Source organism: Rattus norvegicus, chromosome 7 (genome assembly GCF_036323735.1).
Source record: "Rattus norvegicus strain BN/NHsdMcwi chromosome 7, GRCr8, whole genome shotgun sequence".
NCBI lineage: Eukaryota > Metazoa > Chordata > Mammalia > Rodentia > Muridae > Rattus > Rattus norvegicus.
Window position 1 is genome coordinate 80,995,197 of NC_086025.1, and position 25,361 is coordinate 81,020,557.

Here is a 25,361-nt window from a genome sequence, read left to right on the forward strand (position 1 = left end):
TATGGTGTTTTGTTACAGCAACAGAAAAGTAACTAATATGTCGTAACCAATACAATAATAAAGTAACTAATGAGTAAAGCATGCAGTAAAGAGAGATATGTTTATATTTGCCTTGGCTCAAAACATCAGGATCCTTGGAACCTGTGGAGTCTGACTGAGACCATGGCTACTTTTGTTTTGTCCCACTGCAATGGCATTTCCTCAGCATCAGACTAGCAAAGTCAATGCTTCCTATTATAAATTTGCCAAAGGCTGTCAGAAAAGGGGAATAAATAAATAAATCCTGGCGAGATTCTGAATAGTCTTGGCATTTCCAAATTTTACATTTCCTTAATTCATAAATAATCCACCCACCAACTAGCTTGCCCATAATATTAGTTATTAAAACTTGAACAGATGGGGGTTGAGTATGAGATTCCATTCTAGGATATGCTTGCCCACTGTGACGTATATTTTCATTTTGTTTTATAATAAATCTTCCTCCTGGTTTCATATTGTGTCTGAATTCTTTCGCTATGAGTTATAATAACAGAGACTTCTGTCAGTTTTTAAAATCTAGACTAGCTCAGAAATACTCTTTCTCTTAGACTAAAAGAAGGATATATGGCAAAGGAACTGATCATCTGACTAAAGTGTTCAAAATTTCAGCAGTTCTAGCTACTTAAACACTAAGAGGAGGAGGTTGAGCTGAGGGTCTATGTAGTTACCACTGGACAATGATATAGTTCATAGGTTTATGCAGTAGAATTTTCATTGAAATCTTATATGGAAGGTTTCTGAGAACTTCCATATTGAATGTCAGGTGCTAGAAGGCCTGTAGAATCAGCAACTTCTGTAGTTGAGCACTTCTAGACCTTACTAATATGTCTTTTTTCTTTTTATTTTAATAAATATCCTAAATTATGAATCAATGATATAAGCAAATATATTGTAGAGAATTTGAAGCAATATTGTAATTTACTGAATCACATGAAAGAATGGCAGGAATCCCCCGTTTGAATGCCTGTCAGAAAGCAAACATACTTTGGATTACCAGGGTTAAATTATTACTTCACACTATTAAAGTTATACATTATTGGAACATACAAATTGCTTGTATGTTTATGTATGTACTAAATTACTCTGACAATTGATATAGGTTCAGATAACATGACTGGCCAAGGGGTCTAGTGTCTCCTAGGGGATAAAAAATTGTCTTCTTTTTTAAGCCACAAATCAGTATTGCACACTTGAGTACATGTAAAAATTTTAGTTTCTTACTATGTTTCTTAATTTTCTGGTATTATTTTATTTTTCTTTGTACAGTGCCTACACATTACAAATCTTGCACATATCAGATGTACATGATTCTGATTGAGGGACCCAAGGGACTTTCGCCACACTTACACTCACCTCCTCAGGTCAAGATTAGGCCAAGTACCAGCTTCCTACCTCTGGTTCCATTCTCCACCCACAGTTCTTGGGAGGAGCAGGGACATTTTTGAAAAACTGCAGAATGTACTAACTGATAGTCATCTGACCCTCTGGTCCCAGATAGAGTTCGAATACATGTCATATGCTTGCTAGCCAATAGATTCAAGGGTCAATATGGTTAGGCAGTAAGTTTAAACTGTAACCTTGCTGATATAACTTGTATCCCTAAAAAATATAAAAACTGTTTGTTATAGCCAGGCAGGGTTGCCTTCTAGTCACTTGCCACAGGGGGCTGATTGAGGGTTAACCCCAAAGCGCTGAGAAAATAAACCTCTTGTGTTTGCATTGAGTTCCATTCTCATGTATAACTTGGGGGGTCTTGGGGTAGTTAAGACTCACTTTGAGCCTTACATAATGAATAAGGATTTGGGAAAAAGTTATCCACATGAAAGTAAATTAAAGTCATACTAATTGCTCAAAAATAAATTTTGAGATAGAATTAAAAAATAAAAGCTTCGAATATTCCATATTTGGATTAATTGGTGATGGCCCCAGTTGTTTGAAAATGTAGGCACCTTCAAAATCATAAAAGAGGGTGTTGTGGGTTGCCCTGAAGCTGTTTGTATTTTCATGCTAATTCCCCTTCCCCAAGAAGGGCTGCCTAACAGTACTCAGTACTCAGGTGACTTCATCAGAATCTTCTCCCCATTTTAACTTGTAAAATAAAGTTGAAAGCCAGGCAGGGAAAGAGAAGGTGGAGCTGAAGAGTTGGGGGTTGGGGAGAGAGAGAGAGAGAGAGGGAGAGAGAGAGAGAGAGAGAGAGAGAGAGAGAGAGAGAGAGAGAGAGATTGATTTGCAGAGGAAGGGGAGGTGGAAGAATGATGGAGCTGAAGCGTCTGGCCTTGAGAAACTGCAAGTTATAAAGGATCTCATAGCTAGGGGAATAAAGTAGTATATAGGTAAATCTGCCCAATCAAGGCCCACAACTTGTATTCATATTAATTGAGTTGTGTTTTCTTTATGTGGACTTATTTGGGTTGGAGAGGTTACTGCAACAGAGGGCAGCTGTCAGTGACTCCAAACCACCACATGTAGGCAAGCAAATAAATATTGTAAGCAGAAGACACTGCAGGAGTAAAAACTAATTTTCATGGACACCCTACTTTGATCTGATCTGTATATTTAATAGCATATTTAAAATATCTCTAATCAAAAATGACACATTTGCATTCTTCCTACTAGACCAGAGTCTTCTCTCCGGGATTTGATACCAAGCTTCTTTTGAGTTTTATTATATATTTCTTTTCAAATCAAAATATAAATCAAGCTTTGTTTTTAAGATTTATTATCTACCTCATTTTTCCTTAATGTGAACATTCTTTGAATATGATTGGGAATTGCTGGTGATGACATAAATGAAGATGTTTTTGCAAATGAAGGTACCTTATAAAGGATTTCTTTGTGGGGGGAAATGCACATAGGCAATTCTGAGTAAGCTAAAGATTTAGCTCAATTTCATAGACTCATTGTTGCTCTTTCATAAATATTCAAAACTGTCTTTTCACTGAAAGCTCAGTTAACACTGACAATTAAAGAGACTTGAATGAAGCCTCAAGTATGTGACTAGTACTCACTGTAACTTGTAGAATTTAATAGTGTAATGAAACAAAAATTTATAGACCAGAAAAATGAACTCAAAATGGACATTGCCTATATGCTTCCAAGTTTCTCTACAAGTTAAGCTGAGAGTTTACCTTACCATGTAAGAGATTTGTTTATTTCTCATTGGTTTTAAGGTATTATTTAAAAATCTAAAAAATTGAATGAATATTCCCTAACAAATTATAACATATTTTAACATATACTTAATTTCCTTTAGGTCAGCGTTCATACCAATGCACTATTAACATATTCTTATTAATAGTAATAGCATAAAATACATAAGTATTATAAAATAAAAGCAATTTGCTATTTACCCTCCCAAATCTTGTTGTTGTTTAATTTTGTCTTTTCTCTTCTGAAATCTTTAATATGTTAATCAGGTTATTTTCACATAAATTTTTCTATATATCAATATCTGAATACAATATAGCACATTTTCTTGCATTTATATATGTGAAACAAAATAAAGCCTCTGTAAACAGTTTGTGAGGGTTTTTGTATTGTTCTTTAATTTTTTTATTTGTTTTCCTTTGTCCTTTATACTTATAAGGAATTGGTCCATATGCACTAGCATTAGAATACCTGGGAAAGTGTTACCTGCAGGACAATGGTGTCTAAAGATAGTGAAACTGAGGAGTGAACTTTCTCCTGCATATATGCCAGAGAAATGGTTTAATAGAGGTCTATACACACAGGAATAGAATGGATTATTTATAACCACTTATTTATTTTAGTCTATAGCCCATCTTGTTATAATGACCTGGAACAGGGCATTCTAGAGAAAAACAGGTCTATATAGGCCTCAGCAATGGCTTTACAATGTCATAGCTTCTGTAACATTTTATCTTTCATATTTTCTTAGAGTATTGTCTAGAATCTTTAAGAAACTTTCCATTACTCAACTGCACTTGAGGCTATGAATACCACAGGATCTCGAATAATAACTATGAAGTTGCTACACAAAAGGTTCTTTAGCTTCCCAAAATTTTTTTAATGTAGACTAATTAAATAAATTTTGAAACTGTCTCAATAAAAGATTAATAATGGAAGGAGACAAATGAAACTAATATTTAAATTTCTTTTATTATAGAAGCACACATGCACATACACACAGAGAGAGAGAGAGAGAGAGAGAGAGAGAGAGAGAGAGAGAGAGAGAAACAGAAACAGAAAGAGAGAGGCCAAGAGATACAGAGAGAGAACATGAACTTGGTGGGGAAAGCAGGGATGGAAGGTCTCAGAGGAGTTGAATAAGGCAAAAGAATGTGTTTAAAATATATACTATGCTTCCTGAGGCCTAGTTTTCATGGTATGTGAAGGCAAATTGCAAGTTTCCAATGAGGGAAGCAAACAACAGTCTCATCCAATATGATGTCTGTGAAGTAGAACAATGACTAATGACTACCATAGTATGATAGCCTGAAGGGTGAGGTAGTGGCCATCATAGCTTGGTGGAGAGCAGCAACTCTCTAATCCAATTTAAGATTAGAGGCAAATCATGCCTGGTGCAGAAATCTACCAACTACGGAGGGCTGGTGGGGTCGGAGGAGTACTTAAAACTACTCCTTCACTAAGCAGCTAAAAGACCTAACGATATGCTAAATTATTTGTCTTTATAAATTACAAACATGTTTAGCCATCACTTCTCCTTTTACAACAGTATAGAAACCATTATAGAACATTATAGAAAACCACAGCCAATCCAAATGTAGAGTTCTGGAGCCTAATCTCACTTGATGCATGTACGAAATTCTCCCACACCCTAGGCTCTGAGGACAAGGTACAAGTAGTGGAAAGATTGGAAGAGCCAGTGGTTGAGGGAATTTGTTTTGAGACCATATCTACTAATAATGTTAGAATCAAATCTATGTAGTCTCATGAAAATTATAGGCTATTGTGAGGTAAGTAGGGAAAACAAACATTTCAACTTAGGGGACAGAACACAAGGCATCAACCTTTCACAAGAAACCACAGTGAAGGAATGTTGAGAGCAGGAGAAATCATCTTCCCCAGAGAAGAGCACAATAACTGCAATATCACATGGTCATCCCTGAAATGGACATATGAATTACAGTATACAGACTGAGGGGGTTACATTTAGGAATGCGTATATGTGGGTAACTTTAGTTAATGAAAATAAAGGCTATGTACTTAAAATTAACCAACAAAGATTTTATGAGCACATGAGAAAGTTTAGAGGGAACACAGAACTGATAAATGATATTTCAGAAATAAAAATATAAAAAATAGTGTGAGAAATTTTAAATAAAAATTAAATACTTAATAATTGGGCTATTCTTAAAAATAGTATTATTTTAGAATTCTTTAATGTATTTCCTTACTTTTGCAAGGTAAAAATTTTCACTTAAAACTTTATTTTTAAGTTAAAATTTAATTTTCATGGTATTAGAGATATATCCCTATATATGTTCATGTGTGTCAAATAATCACTTATTACTGAGCTACTAATCTACTTATAGTATAGATTATATTCTTATAAGATTATAAATTTTCTTCTTAATTAACTAAGAGGAAACACTTCAAATTCATATGCATGTGCTCTGTTGATTTCATTTATTATAGATGTAATAAAGAGTAGAAGGGGATAAGGAATGTTGAAGAATAATATTAAATTCCATTTTATCACTAAGTAATCTAATAAAACATATATATTCATCACTAATTAATCTGCATGCCATCAGACTATGGCTACATATTGAGCATGACACCATACACAGGTTTTCTCTTACAACTTCAAATCTCTTGAAGTCAAGTTTTTAAACAAAAATAGAGAAATTATTAAATTGTTACCCTTTCATTTTCCAGTACATTTAGGGTTTTCTTTTTTTGATGATGGTTTAAATTCTATGTAGACAGTTCATATCTAAAAATTAGTCACTGACAGAATTTCCTAAATTTGATCTGCCAGCCAGCATAATAGAAAGTCCTGCTAAAGGTATTGTGTCTTTCACAGAACATGAAGATGTGGCCCATTCTCACATATTATTCAGCCTTGACTGACTGTTAATTTTGTTAAACCACAGACTTTAGGTTATTTCATTCAACTCTATACTTGGTAGATTCTTAAAACTTCCAAAAACTTTACTATATTTACTAAATTTCTTTCCCACCTGATTTTTCAATTAATAGTTCCTAGGTCACTACATGAAAATGGCCATTAACATTTCCTATTCTGCACCTTTTAAAATTTTTATTTATATGCTTTTTCTGTGATATTGTATTTTGCCCATATTTTTTTGTTTGCCTTTTTATAAATTGATGGCTGGAAAAATATTTTTTCACGGAGTGTTTTTTGTTTGTTTGTTTTTACACATAAATGATTTCTTTTAATATGTCTCCTTTAAATTTATTATATTTTTGCCTCTAGAGATGTTTGTGGTTGTTGCTTGTTTTTAACTGCAACTAGTACCTAGTCAAGAAAATTAAAGCCATTTAGTGGTTGCAAGTTAGTAGCTGATATTCAACCAGTTCGATGTTTTTGAAAAGTTTGTAAGTTGAAGGATGTATAAGGTGGAAAATAATCCACACTTCTCAGCAAATTGGAAGTTTGGAATACTTAAAAAGACAGGCAACTGTCAGCATCACATTTGGCTTATAGCTTCCCTTGGAATAAAAACTTCATTGATTCTATTAACTCAGTTATTCAAGGTCTGTCTCTAACTGGCAGAACTCAAAGACAGGTCTTTGCCAGCAAGAACATCTAATGAATATAGTTTCCAGATTTCACTTTGAATTACCAAAAAGTGCTTTGAATGGGGGAAAGTGCAATTGACTTACAGATTTCTGCTAGAATACCTTCTCTTAATTTTCTTTTTTATGTCCTAGAAACACAGGTGAATATTCTTTTAAACAATTTAAAAATTTAAAACTCACCAGTAGGTCTGAAACATGTCAGAAATAAAGTTTAAACAATGTACAGATTCAATGTAGGTATTCAAATAAAGAGTACAAAGTTTTGATGATATGAAATCCTGAAAATAATAACAACATTTTTATTCTAGCAAAAGAAACTATATTCAATGTATTTTATGCAAGCTACAAAATTAAGAGATATTTCTATGATATTTCTCTTGGTTGACTTTGTACTACATAATGCACCAATAGTCAATGCTTCTTTCATTGCCTGCTTAATTTTAATATTTAAAGAGTGAAGCAAATGCATGATGTGACTGCTCAGTGGTTCTGAGGACATGTAACCATATGGAATATCCCTGCTCTTCCATGTAATGTACTTATTTTCTACTCACATTTGCATTAAGTAAATTATACACTAAGAATAAAGTTAAAGTTGATGGGTCATCTGATTATTTTTCATGGTTAGCAGAGTCAATAACATGTTAGTAACTAAATTACAGAACCTAAATAGAATAATTGGTAGTACATTCATAAAGCTAGTATACAAGAGAAGGCATTAAAAATTAGCTCTTGCCTGACTATAATGAGAACATGTAACTGGGAATGGCTTTGTTCTCAGCATTATTGAATCATTGCAAGCAAGAAACTAGAGGTAAGTGAGTCCAAATATATTTGAAGTTTTCCCTTGAGACTATAACATTTCCATACTAGGAGTTTTAGTAAGTAAAGTGAGGAGTTGAAATGGCAGGAGACCATTTAACCCAATAGTATTATCATGGCTATGAATAATAGCCATCTACCAAGTCAGCTTTTGATAAGATGACATAAACAATTATCAATAATATTTGTTTTCTTTTTAATAAATAAAAATTACTACAAATGTAAGAGCTAAAAGGATTTGTTTATGAAGCATACTTTGAGTATTAGAGACTTCATAAGTCATGAATGACCCTCTAACCAATTTCTAAAAATAGTTTGTAAAACAAAGATGAACTCAGGTATTGGGCTGGTGGGACAGACGGAAGAGAAGCCCTGAGGGCCAACATAATGAAAGGAAATATGCAACCTCAGGGGTTGGGAGTGGGGGAACCTTCTAGAAAGTACCAGAGACCTGGGAGGTGAGAGACTCTCAGGAATCAAAGGGAGGAACTTAGATAAAAATGCCCAAAAGTGGGGAGAGGGAACTCAGAGTCTACCTCCAGTACAAAGACAGGGCATCAAGTGAAGGGGTGGGGTTGCCACCTCACAGTCAAAAAGTCTGACCCAGAATTGTTTCTGTCTAAAGAGCTGAATAGACAAAAATGGAGAAGAGACTGAGAGAAAGGAGGTCTGGTGACAGGCTCAACTTGGGATTCATCTCAAGAGGAAGCTCCAAGGCCTGATATGATTATTGATCCTATGGTGTGCTTACTGACAGGAGCCTATAGCATGGCTACCTTCAGAGGGTCCCAGCAAAGAGCTGACAAAGACAGATTCAGATACTTACACCCAATCTATGGATGGAAGTTGGGGACCCCCTAAGGTTGAATGAGAGAAAGCTGGAAGAAGTTGAGGAGGAGGGCGACCCCATAGGAAGACCAGCAGTCTCAATTAACCTGGATCACTGAGATCTCTCAGACTCAGAGCCACCAACCAGGCAGCATACATTAGCTAGTAAGAGACAACTGACACATATGCAGAAGACTGCCTAGTCTGGCCTCAGTGCAATAAGATGCACCTAACCCTTGAGAGACTTGAGGCCCCACGGAGTGAGGCAGTCTGGAAGGGTGGGATGGGTAAGGTGGGGTAGGATGTGGGGACATCCTCTTGGAGACTGGGGTATGGGTGGGGTACTGATAGAGGAGGAGGAATGAGGTGAGGAGTTGTTTAAGGCAGAGTGGGAGGGGGATAATGACTGGACTGTAAAGAAATAAATTAAAGATATTTTGATTCCAGGTATAATATAAATATATCATGACTGTGTGAGACTAACTCAAATATATATATATATATATATATATATATACATATATAAATTATACATACATAAAGTACTACTACTAATAAAGGCATCAATAATATTTTATTTGAGATCAAAAGAAAACAATGAGATGAAATGGATATGTGAGAATAACCTGGAGTGTGTTGGCTGTCTTGATTAATGCTACAATTTTCTCCTACTATGTGCATGTTTCCTTAATTCTATTTCTTTTCTAGGAACATTTATACCATTTCTTTCGATAAATTATGACACATATTTTTACTACTACCTTGTATATAACCTCACTGGAGCCTTGCTAATTAAATGACCTTCTGTTGTTTTGATTATCTCAGTGTGAATGCTAGGATCTAATCTGCTTTACAATTTGGAAAGAATTTAGAATAACTGTAAAGGAAACACACATATGTACCAAACTTTGGTGTGAGAGGGTAGCTTTGAAGTAGATATAAAGATTTAAGTATCCAATCAAGGTCTTCTATTTTCTTATATATTTAACTCTTTAAGCACACCTTTTTAATTCACAAACTGTTTAATGCTTCCAAACATTTTAAGGGATTTTACTTTCATTTTTTCTGTATAGGTCTGTTACTTGCAAATGATGCTGTGTTGCAGTGCCTCTGGAATCAGAAGCAGTCATCAGAGCCCCCAGGACAGTAGTTACAGATGATTGTTAACCAGAATGGGTGTTGGAAATCCAACCTGCATCCTCTTAACTGCTGATCCATTACTCCTGTCCCATATCTAAACTCTATTTTCTTTTACATTTAATAAGTACCCTGTTTCAACGTTATGCAGGTATCAAAATATCTTAAGTCAGTATTTAGCCTACATCCTAATTTTCCATGTAGAAGTAAAAAGTTGTCATTTTCTGCTAAAATGTACAATGACATGTTGAAGAGAAATGGTTTTCTGGATTTCTATGCATAATTTATTTGCAAAGAAGTTTAAAAATGAAGCAATAGATAAATCGTATAATAGTTACACATTTTTAAAGCATTAAAGTATTTGGTATCTGTGGCTGGTAAGCATCAGTAGGGAAATGTTTATAATGTATCTTGAAGTTCAGTTGAAGTTCAACAGATATTTTGGGAGCTTAAATATGTCTTAACATGTGTTTGGTTGTTGTTGGGGTGCAGAGGATGAAAGAATAAATACAAAAATCTAAGTGAAACAGCACATCTGTAAAAAGAAACTATGTTTCTATACATGATATAGATAAAGATGATGTAGATATCAATGGCCAATTGAAATGAAAATTTTTCATACATAAGAAAATTGTTTAGCTTCATGTAGAAATACAGAACTACAGAAATTGTGAACTCTAGAAGCAATAATTAGAAATAAATATACTTGTTAACAAATTTTACTTCTTAAAAGTACTCACTGGTGTAGACGAGTTGAAAGCCTTCATCTGTCCCTTCAGAGTCAGAATTAAACTCTAGCCAGAGCTGATTTGATGTGCTGCTCAGAGTCAGCCCTCTCATAGACGCTCCCGTGAAAGCACCCAGCAGGTGCGTTGTTTTATCTTTTCCATCATAAATCTGAAAAATATATTTATAATTAAAATATGTGAGATCAAATAACCAGTCATAAAGTAATATGTATGTATGTATTATGTATATCTACAAAGAGCAACAACTAATTTTATTTTTCCCAAGAGGGTATTATTGAACAACAAGGAAGTAAATGACTTTCACAAACAAGAAAGGAAGATTCCACCTGAATAATTCTAAAGTTCAAATAATTATTAGACTAATTTTTTAGTCTGAAGATACATATCAACTTCAACTACTGTGTAACTTTGTTTCTAAGGACATAAGTAACATATAAAGGCAGACCTATCAGAAGTACACCAGACTTCTCAACAGAGACTCAAAAAACAGAAGATCTTGGGCAGATATCATACAGAGAACACAAAAAATAGATCAGGCTACTATACTTAGCAAAACTCTCAATTACCATAACCGGAGAAATCAAGATATTTCATGACAAAAACAAATTTACAAAATACCCTTCCATAAATCCAACCCTACAAAGGATAATACTTAAAAGACTTCAACACAAGGAGAGAAACCATACCAAAAAAAAAAAAAAAAAAAAAAAAAAAAAAAAAAAAAAAAAAAAAGAAAAGAGGAAGAAATTAATCTTCTTTCAACAAAACCAAAAGAAGATAGCTGCACAAACATAATTCCACCTCTAATAAGAAAAATAATAGAAAGCAACAATCACTTTTCCTTAATATCTCTTAACATCAATGGATTCAATTCCCCAATAAAAAGACATAGACTAACAGACTGGATAGGTAAACAAGACTCAGCATTTTTCTGCATACAGGAAATGTACCTCAGTGACAAAGACAGACACTACCTCACAGTAAAAGGCTAGAAGTTTTTTTCAAGCAAATGGTACCAAGAAACAAGCCAGAGTAGTCATTTTAATATCAAATAAAATGGAATTTCAACCAAATGTCATCAAAAAAAAATATATAAGACAAGATACTTCATACTCACCGAAGGAAAATTCTACCAAGATGAAATCTCAATTCTGAACATCTATGATCTATATGTAAGAGCACCCACGTTCATAAAAGATACTTTACTAAAGCTCAAAGCACACATTGTACCACACACAATAATAGTGGGAGATGTCAACACCCTACTCTCAGTAATGGAGGGATCATGGAAACAGAAACTAAGCAGAGACCCAGTGAAAATAACAGAAGTTATGAACCAAATGGATTTAATAGCTATCCATAGAACATTTCATCCTAAAACAAAACCATATAGCTTCTTCTCAGCACCTCATGGTAACTTCTCAAAAATTGACCATATAAACAGCCACAAAACAGGCCTCAACAGATACAAGAAGATTAAAATAATCCCATGCATCCTATCAGATCACTACAGACTAAAGCTAGTCTTCAATACCAACAAAAACAACAGAAATTCCCACATATTCATGGAAGCTGAATAATGATCTACTCAATGATAACTTGGTCAAAAAAGAAAAAAAGAAATTAAATACTTTTTAAAATTTAAAGAAAATGAAGGTATAATAAATCCAGACATACGGGACACAATGAAAGCAGTGCTAAGAGAAAAACTCATAGCTTTGAGTGTCTCCAAAAAGAAACTGGAGAGAACAAGCACTAACAGCTTAACAGCACACCAGAAAGCTCTAGAACAAAAAGAAGTGAATACACCCAAGAGGAACGGACTGTAGGAAATATTCAAACACAGGGCTGAAATTAACCAAGTACAAACAAAAAGAACTGGATAAAGAATCAACAAAACCAGGAACTTTGTCTTGGAGAAAATAAACAAGATATATAAACTCTGGGCCAGACTAATCAAAGGGCAAAGAGACAGTATCCAAATTAACAAAATCAGAAATGAAAAGGGGACATAACAAGAGCAGGGAAATTAAAAAAAAAAAAAACAAAACAAAAAAAACCACATCAGATCCTTCTATAAAAGCCTATATTCAACAAAACTGGAAAATCTGGAGGAAATGAGCAGTTTTCTAGAGAGATATCAGGTACCAAAGTTAAATCAGGATCAGATAAGCCATTGATACAATGCTCTATGAGCATTGAATGAAATATTTTTCCCCTTTGAGTTTGTTTATATAGTAGATTAATTTAATGGATATAGTAGATTAAGTTAAAGCATAATGATTCCCTAACCCCTAAAAAAATAGAAGCAGTCATTAAATGTCTCCCAACACACACACACACACACACACACACACACACACACACACACACCAGAATTAGATGAGATTAGTGCAGAATTCTATCAGACCTTCAAAGAAGACCTAATACCAATACTCTTCAAACTATTCAACAAACTAAAACAGAAGGCACTCAATTTGGTTTAGGAATCCACAACTGTGCTCATACCTAAACCACACAACGACCCAAAAGGAAAGAGAACTTTCAGCCAATTTCTCTTATGAATATCGATGGAAAAATATTCAAAAAAATTCATGCAAACCAAATCCAAGAACACATCAAAAACACATCCACCATGATCAAGTAGGCTTCATCCCAGTGATTCAGAGATGGTTTAGTGTACAGAAATTCATTAACATAATCTAATATATAAACAAATTGAAAAAACACACGATCATTTCATTAGATGCTGAGGAAGCATTTGACAAAATTCAATACCCCTTCATTGTAAAAGTGTTGGAAAGATCAGGAATTCTAGGCCCATAACAAAACATAATAAAAGGAATTTACAGCAAAACAGTAGCCAACATCAAACTAAATGGAGAAAAACTTGAAGCAATCCCACTAAAATCAGAGAGTAGATTCTCACTCTCTCCCAACCTATTCGATATAGTACACAAAGTTCTAGCCAGAGCAATTAGAATATAAAAGGATGTGAAAGGGATATAAATCAAAAAGGAAGAAGTCAAAATATCACTATTTGCAGATGACATGATAGTATACTTAAGTGATGCCAAAAATTCTACCAGAGAACTCCTAAACCTGATAAACAACTTCAGCAAACTGGCTGGATATAAAATTAACTCAAACAACTCGGTAGCCTTCCTCTACTCAAATGATAAACAGGTTGAGAAAGAAATTTGGGAAAAGACACCCTTCACAATAACATACAATACATAAATAACAAAAAATACATTGGTGTGACTCTAACCAAGTAAGAGTAAGATCTATATGACAAGAACTTCAAATCTCTGAAGAAATAGAAGAATATTTCAGAAGATGGAATGATGTCCCATGCTCATGAATTGGCAGGATTAAAATTGTAAAAGTGGCCATCTTGCCAAAAGCTACCTATAGATTCAATGCAATCGCCATCAAAGGAAGAGCAATCTACAAATTCATTTGGAATAACAAAAAACCCAGGATAGCAAAAACTATTCTCAACAATAAAAGAACATCTAGGGGAACCACCATGCCTTACCTCAAGCTGTATTACAGAGCAATAGTTGTGGAGAGCCGCAATAACATTTGCCACCACAAGATGGCGCTGGCTTCCACTGCACCCCATGTGGAAAGCCGGGATAGCTTTCGCCATTACAAGATGGTGCTGGCCTCCGCCGCGCCAGCCGACTTCCTTTCAGGAAGTTAACTGTGTGCGCATGTGCAAGAGTGCCTTCGTGCCAGGTCTTTGCCCACTCCGGGGCATGCCTATGAGATCATGGGTAAGCGACCAATCAGGTGTGGATGTGCCGCGCTAGGGTGTATATAAGCCGCACCATGCTGGCACCCCGGGCCCTCTCTTTAAGATACAATAAACGTTTTAGCTGCAGAAGGATTCGTGTGTCCCCACGTGTTCTTGCTGGTGAGATAGCGCGGGGCATCTGGTGCCGAAACCTGGGAAAAAATGCCACACCATCGCCAGGCGCCGAGAGAGGGGTCCTCCATCCGCGGAGGGAATCCAGAACTGCAGTGTTTTAGGTAAGCTCTGAAAGATATGTTTGGTCTTGATCTGTCTCACTTCTCTCCCCCGCTAGAAGATGCGGCGGAAGTTTTTGTTATTGTTTTAGCAGGCTTCATGCTTTCTCTTTTGGTTTTTGATTTTTTGGCTGCTGCTAGACAACGTCAGAGGTCGTGCCTGGAAGATGGGAGCTGCCCAACTGTAATAGCAGGACAGAGAGTGCTAGGGAAGTTACAAGGCAGCATGTCAGAAACAGAGCGGGATAAAAAATTAAAGAGCTCAAAGAGAAAAGATAAATATAAGCAAAAAGACCCTTCCAAAGACTTCAGATCTGAGGGAGCGAGAGGTTGGGGAAAGAACGCCCCGGGAGAGAAACAGAGAAAGGAGAAAAAAGTTTTGAAAAGGAGAAGCCTTTATCCGGTAAAGGAGTTAGAGGCTTTAGAGCTTGATAGCTCAGAGACAGATGAGCTTGGCTCCTCTGAGGAAGAGGATTTAGAAGATGAGGCAGCTTGCTATGAAGAAGAGCTTCACAGAGTCATACTGATCAGATTTGATAGAGATAGACCACCTGAAAATTTATTCAGGATAATCAAACAAAAGGACATCTCAATGCCCATGCACAGCTTGATGGAGTTAATGTAATTGGGTTGTGAGTGGAAATATTCAGGACTGTGTTTCACTTCCATACCATTTGTGAATGTCAGACGTGCTGCTCAGATATCCCGTAATATATCTCAGTATCTTACAGGAATTTGGTTTCAACACGTTGATGGACTAGTCCAGGAATTGAGACAATCCATCATCCATATCAACTCCACTCGAGTGGATGGTCACCGTGGAAGTGGTAGGAAAGGGGAAATCCTACCTCTCTGCTGACTCCTATTGGAATCTGGGTTCCTTTCGTGGAACACAATCTAGGCTTTCCCCTTTGTCTATTGTCTGTCCTTGGTGCACCAAGCTGTACGTGTTATGTCAGTTTATGTCTGTGGTTTTTGTTTCTTGTTGCTTAAATGTTTTATGTTTCATGTTCAAAAGAAAAAATGGCTAAAACGTTATCTGCTGGTCGTTCACACCTTGATTTGGTTTTAACTCGTTTCAAAAAAGGAACAAATGAATAAAAAACAGTTTCAATCAGGCCTTTAGAGCCCTGTACCTGTAGCCAGGAGTCTAGGTCAGCTGGAGAAGCTGCCCGGGGGGCTGAGCATCTGCACGAGCTGATCTTAAAGGCACCAGCAGCTCCTCAGCTTCTATGGTAATAAAACTGATGGCTGTTTCCCTTAGAAAATCTTTGACTGTGATTATTAGACTCAACAGGTGACAAAATCATAGCTAAAAAGGTAAAAATGGTGCTTGGTCTAAATATTAAAGATATGTGTAGCCACTTCAATTTTGTTTCTCATTGGTTCTAAATGTATAAATATGCTCTACATGCCTTGTTCATGGATTATTGGCTTTTAAGTTATTGGATATGGTTAGAAAGGTATAACATTGGTAACAGAAAGTTGACATAAAACTGGTAATTTGGTCGAAGTCATTCTAGACAACATGTGGCATGAGCCAACCTAGGGAAACAGGTCTAAATTGAGATAATATTTTTATGGAATTCTTACTCTAGAAACCAGGCTTCTAAAAGAATTTAGGACAATGTCTCTTTGTTGAGGTATTGGAGACCACACCATCGTGCATTCATTTATAGGAATTGACAGTCAAACTTTGTAGCGGTGTTTTGGAGACTGGATTTTAGAAGCTAGTTTGTTAGAGGTTGAGTTTTACTTTCCAAATTTGTGGTTTACCCTGAAGCTATCTGTATTTTGATGCTAATTCCACTGTCCCAAGAACAGCTGCCTAGTCACATACTTAGGACTCAGGTGACTTTCCAAAGTTGTGGTTGTGCTCTGGTGTTACAAGGAGAACTTAAAGATTTGATTAAAGATTGCCAGTGTTACATTGACTCTCTCAAACGTATTTATAATTGAGAAAAAATCAAACAGGTAGAGATTGTTACAGGATTTACAAAGGATTGATGAGGTTTCGGAACTTGTGAGAGCATTACAGCCAGTTTGCTTACTCCAATTGCCATTTCAAGATAGATTTAGAGGATTGATTGTGAGCTTTCATTTCGTGAGCTTGCTTATAATTTTAGAGAGCCCATAAAGTGATATCATTAGGAATGGCTAATAGCCTTATATTATGTAATTTTGTTGCTTCGTCAATGTAAGAAGTTAGAACTTTGAATCTTTCAGTGTATATGGAAATTTTTACTACAAATCTTTGCTCTCAAAATGAGCTTTAATATTTGGGGAGTAGCTGTTACACTACTCCAGAGAAGAATATTTGAAACTAATTTTAAGCTTCTAAGGATATGTTAATTGCCAAAATACCTCACTTTACCAGAGGACTTAAGCTTTTGTTATCCTCATTGGAGATAAAGCTTCAGTTGTGTTAATACAGAATTGTAGGCTAGAGTCATGGAAGTATTTTAAAAAGAAACCTGGTAAAACATACCTTATTCCAAACAACAGTAAATTGGTTATTTCAAAATACTGATATTTGGCCTATTACATATACAAATTTTTCAGGCAAAATTGATAATTTTACTCTTTACATGCTTTTGTACTTCCTGTACATTTGCACATACAACCCATAGGAAATGTGCTTACTGTATCTATAGGTGGTTCATCTAATGAAAAGGCTACATGTATGATTGGATCACTTGTTTATTCTCTTGAGTTTCTGTTGCTTCAACACAGATTATTAAATTCCGTGGTTTAGCCACTGTTTTTAAATCAAGCTTTCAATTCACATACTGAGAGCCAATGTGTGGCTTGTGGTTTACAATTGATTTCAATTACTTAATGCTTTACTAGAGACAAGTTTTCTACATGAAATCAGTGAGTGATGATTTCAGTGTGAATTGTCTGACAACTCACTGTCCTTTCAGTGCTCTGGCTCAGACAACTAAACAAAACCATAGACCCAGCTCTTTGAAAATGGTAATGGAGTTGATATGAAAAGAGGAAGACTCCATTTGCTTACTTTCAATTCCCAGCCTCACCCCGCCAGCTCAGAGATTTCTAGTAAGACTGAAATTGGACAATATTTTACTGGTTTTGACATTTCTAATTAATGCTTATGTTTAGGTAAATAAAGTTTGTGAGGTGCTAGAGAAATGGCTTAGTGGTTAAGAACACTAAATACTGTTACTTTATAGGACATTAAGAACTCAAACTAGATTGCCTGGGCTCCTTAACAAGGGAGGGCAATGATACCAGACAGATTATAGGCCTTACAAAGGAACAATTAGTCAAAAAATCTCATTCTTCCTAATATTTTAATAAATAAAAAGGGGGAGTTTTCCCTGTATGCTAAATAATGCTCCTTTTATTTCAATTTTAAAATTTGGATGCCAAGGAACCCTTGAGAGTTTATGGCACCCTACAAATGGACATACTTCTGCCTAGGTGAAATAGAAAGATGCACGTATTGGCATGATCCTGTTCAGATATTTTATATGGGGAAGAGGGAATGTTTGTGTTTTCTACAGGATGCTACAAGAGTGTGCCAGCTGCCAGAGGTGGTTGGTGAGACTTGCTGATCCTGGTTGCATGAAGATTCAGCTCTCGTGGTTCGGGTCCCTAGAGTCATTCCTCTGCCCTGAGAGGAAGATAGAAGTTTCCCCTTCATCTTTTGTCATCACAGAGATTTTGGCGTTGCTGCAGTCAGTGTTACCGCTGCGTGTGTCCCGTCCTACTGTGGCCTGCTCTCTGACCCTCTGTGCACTGCTGCTTTCTGGAGAAGACTGGACTCCAGCCGTTGCTGGCCCCTCATTCCCCTGGTGACTCTTGCTGCCTTAACTGGTGTTGTCATTTTGCAGTCTGTAGCTTCACAGGAATGCCACCTGCGTTAAGCTGCTGTGGACTGGGGAAACCTTCCCTGGTTGTGCAGATCTCAGACATGGTTCCATTGCCTGCTGGTTGTTCCAGAAAAGAATGGCTGATCCTGAACTGTCCTGGGAAAGACCTTGTTATTTTCGCTGCTATTGTAGCAGCCATTTACTGCTATAGCCATTGTGTCTGCAGTGTCTGGATTTACCCTCCCCCCAATCTCTTGTTAGGCAAACACAGTGGGTGAACTTTCTGGAGTAGTTGCTAACAATTGAGAATTCTAAATTTTATTATAGGAGCGGCTTGACTACGGCCCTTGGTGGTAGCAGCTGAGGAGAACCAGATGAGGTGCCCACTACTTATTGGGAGTGTCTCTGTTTGGTGCAGCCCTATGCTGTGGATTACTGTTCATGCTATGGTTGGTTTGCAAACTCATATCTCAACAGAAACGTGACAAGGTCGTTGTCACTCAAGCACTTGTGGCCATTGAACAAGGGGCCTCCCCTGGAATTTGGTTATCTATCCTCAAAAATTAGTCGGTATCTGAGTTCTCTGCTCTTGCACCCCATGGATTTGTGGATCCATTACACTGGGATGAGAGAGACTCAATGATTCTTTGATCAGCCCTTCTACATTGCTGAGGTTTCCTCATTACACGCGATAGGGTGATCATGATTTCCCCACTAACTCACTTTCTGGCTAGTCTCTTTTATAGAGTTCGCCCTAGGTCGTTTATCAGTTACTGTCACACAGCACTGCAGTATCCAGAAACGGGCAATTTTCCTCATGCACAGACCAATCTAAGACACAGCGCCCGGTGGCGATAGGGTTACCCTTCGACAGATAAGGCTGTGACACAGAAGAACGACCTAAGACAGGAGCCACAGCGGATGGATGTAACTACAGGGACCTAGACCAGCCTCTTATTAGTAAAACAATAAGGGGGAGATGTGGAGAGCCGCAATAACATTCACCACCACAAGATGGTGCTGGTTTCCACTGTGCCCCACGTGGAAAGCCGGGATAGCTTTCACCATTACAAGATGGCGCTGGCCTCCGCCGCGCCAGCCGACTTCCTTTCAGGAAGTTAACTGTGTGCGCATGTGCAAGAGTGCCTTCATGCCAGGTCTTTGCCCACTCCGGGGTATGCCTATGAGATCATGGGTAAGCGACCAATCAGGTGTAGATGCGCCGCGCTAGGGTGCCCTCTCTTTAAGATACAATAAACGTTTTAGCTGCAGAAGGATTTGTGTGTCCCCGCGTGTTCTTGCTGGCGAGATAGCGCGTGGCAAATAGTGATAAAAATTGAATGGTATTGGTACAGAGACAGGCAGGTAGACAATGGAAGAGAACTGAAAACTCAAATGACAAACACACATATGGTCACTTGATATTTAACAAAGGAGTTAAAACTATCCAGTGGTAAAAGACAACATTTTTTTTAGTTTATTTTTTTATTTGATATTTTTATATATATTTCAAATGTTATTCCTTTTCTCAGTATCCTGTCCATAAGCCTACTATCCCATCCCCCTCTACCTTCTGCTCTAAGGGTGTTCCCTCTCCCCAACCACCCTGCCTTTCCGCCTCCCTGCTCTGACATTCCCCTACACTGGAGGGGTCCAGACTTGACCGGACAAAGGGTTTCTCCACCCATTGGTGCGCTACAAGGCCATTCTCTGCTACATACTCAGCTGGACCCATGGATCTACCCATGTGTACTTTTGGGTAGTGGTTTAGTCATTGAGAGTTCTGGTTTGTTGGTATTTTTGTTCTTATGGGGTTGTAAGCCCCTTTACCTCCTTCAATCCTTTGTCTAACTCCTCCATAGGGGACCCTGTTTTCAGTTCAAGGGTCTGCTGATAGCATTCGCCTCTGTATTTGTCACACTCTTACTGAGCCTTTCAGGAGACAGTTATACTAGGCTCAAGTCAGCATGCACTTTGTGGCTTCACCAATATTGTCTATGTTTGGTGGTTGTACATATATGGGCTGGATCCCCAGGTGGGGCAGGCCCTGAAAAGCCATTCCTTCAGTCTCTGCTCCAAACTTTGTCTCCATATCTCCTCCTGTGAATATGTTTGTTTCCCCTTTTAAGAAGGACTGAAGCATTGACTCTTTGGTCTTCCTTTTCTTGAACTTCTTGTAGTCTGTGGATTGTTTCTTGGGTAATTCGAGCATTGGGGCTAATAACCACTTATCAGTGAGTGCATACCATGAGTGGTTTTTTATGATTGGTTTATCACACTCAGGATGATATTTTCTAATTCTGTCCATTTGCCTATGAATTTCATGAAGTCATTTTTTTTCTTTTTTCCTTTTTCTTTTCTTTTTTTTTTTTCCGGAGCTGGGGACCGAACCCAGGGCCTTGAGCTACTACTACTACTACTGAGCTAAATCCCCAACCCGAAGTCACTTTTTTGATAGCTGTGTAGTACACCGTTGTATAGACGTGCCATATTTTTCGTACCTATTCCTCTGTGGAAGGGTATGTGGGTTTTTTCCAACTTCTGGCTATTAAAAAAATAAGGCTGCTATAAACACAGTGGAGCAAGGATCCTTGTTGTATTTTGGAGCACCCTTGGGGTATATGCTCAGGAGTAGAATAGCTTGGTCCTCAGGTAGTCCAATGTACAGTTTTCTGAGGAACCTCCAGACTAACTTCCAGAGTGGTTGTACCAGCTTGCAATCCCATCAACAATGGAGGAGTGTTCCTCTTTCTCCACATCCTTGCCAGCATCTGTTTTCACCTGAGGTTTTGATCTTAGCCGTTCTGACTGGTTTTTAGTGGATTGGTACCTAACAACTGGAAGTCAACATGTAGAAGAATGCAAATCGATCCATTCTTATCACCTTATACAAAGCACAAATCCAAGGAGATCAAAAACCTACACATCAAACCAGATACACTCAGACTAAAGAAGAAAAAGTGGGGAAGAGCCTCAAACACAAAGGCAGTGGAGAAATTTTCCTGAACAGAAAATCAATGGCTTATGTTTTAAGATCAAGAATTGAAAAATGGGACCTCATAAAATTAGAAACTTTCTGTAAGGCAAAGGACACTGTCATTAGGACAAAATGGCAACTAACAGTTTGGGAAAATATCTTTACCAATCCTACATCTGAGAGAGGGCTAATACTTAATATACACAAAGAACTCAAGAAGTTAGACTCCAGTGAACCAAATAACCCTATTAAAAATGGGATATAGAGCTAAACAAAGAATTCTCAGCTGAGGAATACCAAATGGCTGAGAAGCACCTAAAGATATGTTCAACATCCTTAGTCATCAGGGAAATGCAATCAAAACAACCCTCAGATTCCACCTTATACTAGTTAGAATGGCTAAGATCAAAAACTCAGGTGATAACAGATGCTGGCAAGGATATTGAGAAAGAGGAACACTCCTCCATTGTTGGTGGGATTGCAGACTGGTACAACCATTCTGGAAATCAGTCTGGAGGTTCCTCAGAAAATTGGACATTGTACTACCTGAGGACCCAGCTATACCTCTCTTGGGCATATACCCAAAAGATGCCCCAACATATAACAAAGACATGTGCTCCACTATGTTCATCGCAGCCTTATTTATAATAGCCAGAAGCTGGAAAGAACCCAGATGCCCTTCCACAGAGGAATAGATACAGAAAATGTGGCACAGCTACACAATGGAGTACTACTCAGCTATCAAAAAAATGACCTCATGAAATTGATAGGCAAATGGACAGAATTGGAAAATATCATCCTGAGTGAGGTAACCCAATCACAGAAGAACAAACATGGTATATACTCACTGATTAGTGAATATTAGCCCAAAAGCTCTGAATACCCAAGAGGCAATTCACAGACCATATGAAGTTCAAGAACACCGAAGACCAAATTGTGGATGCTTCAGTACTTCTTATAAGGGAAAACAAAATACTCATGGGAGGAAATACAGGGACAAAGAGTGGAGTAGCGACCAAAGAAAAGGTCATCCAGACGATCACACCTGGGGATCTATCTCATGTTTCCACCAAACCCAGTTACTATTGCTGATGCCAAGAAGTACTTGCTGACAGAAGCCTGATATGGATGTCTCCTGAAAGGCTCTGCCAGATTCTTACTGATACAGATGAGGGTGCTTGCAGCTAACCATCAGACTGAGCGTGAGAGAACTAGAGAATGGAGGAACTAGAGAAAGGACTGAAGGAGCCGAAGGAGTTTGCAACCCCATAGGAAGAACAACAATATCAACCAACCATACCCTCTAGAGCTCCAAGGGACTAAAACACCATTGAAAAAGCATACATGGAGGGACTCATGGTTCCGGCTGCATATGTAGCAGAAGATGGCATTGTCTGGCATCTTCTGCCAACCTGGACCTAAATGCTATTTTATTTTTTAAAAAAGCAGATTTTAATTTCCAATATATACAAATGCAGCCTTTTGATATTTTCAGGATGCATAACAAATTCTGTTCTAACCACATTAAGTTAATCTTTCTCTACATAGAAATGCTGAATTCTGCTGTAGGGAGGTCCTTTCTGCTCTCTGCACATGTGACTTTTGCACTCTATAGCCTCCCACTCACTCTGTAGGCTCTTACAGCTTATTTACATTTTAAATTTCCATAGAAGGGAACATGGAAGTATAAGAGACAAAATGAGGCAGAAGTTATCTTGAATTAGAGTCAGCAGTGTTGATGAATACCTATGAATAAATAACAGTGGTTTCTATTTCTTATAAAGCTTTTATATCAGTACAAACACATTGTGCTTTAGGTATTTGGTATTATATAGAGGTCTGTATAGATAGATCTCTTGAAATTATCAGGGCATAAGTTGTATTCAAATCATCCAAATACCATTCCACTTTACTTATCAACAAGAGTCTGTCTAAAGAAAAGTAACATCAACAACAAACACAAAAATTGATATATTGTCTGAAATATATTTAGTTTGATTAACTGATTTTGTAAAGATCACATGTTAGTTTCTTATGGACAATGGGCATCAGCAGTAATTAAAGACATAATACTTAATATAACTCTGTGAGTCTTCAGTGATCGATATTATGAGAGTCTTCTTCTGAAAGTATTGCTTTAATCATGTGCTGTACTATACAGTTATACATGCTATGTTTACAGGCACACATTTACAATCAAGTCATCTTGCTCAGAGGTTCTCGATGAATTCAGAGTTCAAAGCTGGGCTGGGCTAGATGACCAACCTTGTTCTGGCTATTAAGGGATTGAGCTGAAGTGGAACACAAAATTGGACAAAGGCTAAAGAATGAATGATCCCTGGCCTCATACTCTTACTATTTGTGCTTTATTAAAGGACAGTTTGTCTTCTCTTTAACTCTGTGTTATATTAAGTGCTAGAAATTTAATTCTTTCTTACTGTTTTGTGTTAATATAAGGACTGGAAAATTAACTTTCTTTTTATTTTATGCTTTAATAAGCGCTGGAAACGTAATTCTTTCTTACTGTTCTGTGCCTAAATAAGCTTTGGGAACTTAAAGCTTTATACTTTAAAAAGTACTCGTCTTTTACCCTGTAATATTCTTATTATTTGTGCTTAAATAAGTGCTGATTTCTGGAGTTTAACATATCCTGTTTACCAGCAGTGAATTAAATAAAGGTAATTGCTAGTGCTCCTTTCCCTGGTGAGTCAACCAAGAGTCCCTTGTTGGCCAACAGAAGAGGCTCATTAACTCTTTTTGAACCAAAAAAATAAAAAAGAAAAGTGAGAACTCACTCACCCAGATGACACATACACCAGGTGAAGCAGAGATAGCATCACCATCTTTCTTTATTGCTTTCAGCTTTTTATAGCTTTTAGACCAAATTTCTCTGGGTAATAAAGAATTACTTCATATATAACTAAAATGGAGGTTTACAGAAGGATGTGAATAACAAGTTGAAGGAGTGAAAGCAGTGTTTCATTCTGTAACCTCATTGTAAGTTCACATCAATAGTTTTTACACGGCCTTAGTTTCTCACAGTGCACACCTGCGGCTCCATCCTTGGTTCTGACCTATAATGAATGTTTTTCCTTAATCACAAATTTGTCTCAAGTCTATTTCTTTTTTTAATGTAATTGTGGAAACTTGTGTATTCCTTATTATGAAGTCTTTACTTACTATTTATGAGGAATGGGTGTACTCTGTTTTTGATTCTAACTTTTTACATCTTTCTAGCAAAACAAGTATAATCATCTCTTAAAACTTTCTTCATAAAATTATTTGAATCAAAGTATGAATATTATTAAATCTTTAATTCATATAAACAACATAAGTTCATAAAAGTTCATCTTTAGGTATGTTGATCTGCAATAAGTCTTTTTAATGCTCAGAAGTACTTAGGCTATTGCAGTTATAGGAAAGGCATATTTGCTTCATGAAGCATTGCTGAGATGAAGTCTCTTGGGAACTGGCCTCTGTGAGTCCACCCTTCATAAGTCATGCACAAATGTTGGGAAGGTCACCTGCTAGACTTAGCCTTTCCTAGATGGTTCCTGACACATTGCTCTTTTATTAAAAAATAGGCCAATATTGCCTGTTTCTCTCTACATATATTATATATTACATATAATATAATATTCAATATATTATTTATTTATATATGTAATATAAATTCTTATCAATTTCAATCAAGAAATACATCTTCCTTTTAGAAAATAAATTTTAAGGTATTTTTCAAAACATAGTTTACAATATAATATTTAATAAATAAGGAAGTGAAAGAAAAAGGATTTGGGGATAAAAATGACCTTAATTTCAGTTGATCGTATTGAACAGTCACAAAACTTCACAGGCTACACTGTATTTAGAAACATAGAAAAAGAAAGTAGAAAGAAAATGGGGTTAAAATATCATAGCATTAAGCTTGATATTCTAGCTATGCAATTTTACTAGTATCCATATACCCACTAAGTCAAAGTGAAAAAACATTATGGGATTAGAAAGATGTGCAGGTTTTTTTAAATGACTTATATATTTATGTGTGTGAGTATACTGTCACTGTCTTCAGACACACCAGAAGAGGGCATCAGATCCCATTACAGATGGTTGTGAGCCACCATGTGGTTACTGGGAATTGAACTCAGGACCTCTGGAAGAGCAGTCAGTGCATTTAACCACTGAGTCATC

The 25,361-nt window shown here is 36.8% G+C and overlaps 1 protein-coding gene across 7 annotated transcripts in view; it reads right to left on the minus strand.

The window, feature by feature from the left end:
• Csmd3 (CUB and Sushi multiple domains 3) overlaps positions 1 to 25,361 on the minus strand; it is a 1,319,129-nt gene that overhangs the window by 357,856 nt on the left and 935,912 nt on the right. For all 7 annotated transcript variants that reach the window (XR_010053386.1, XM_063264433.1, XM_063264432.1 and 4 more), the window contains one exon: positions 10,317 to 10,473. Coding sequence is in view for 6 of the 7 variants with exons in the window: in XM_063264433.1 (XP_063120503.1) it covers positions 10,317 to 10,473 (157 nt within the window). In the remaining variant the exon portion in view is untranslated. The remainder of the gene's footprint in view (positions 1 to 10,316; positions 10,474 to 25,361) is intronic.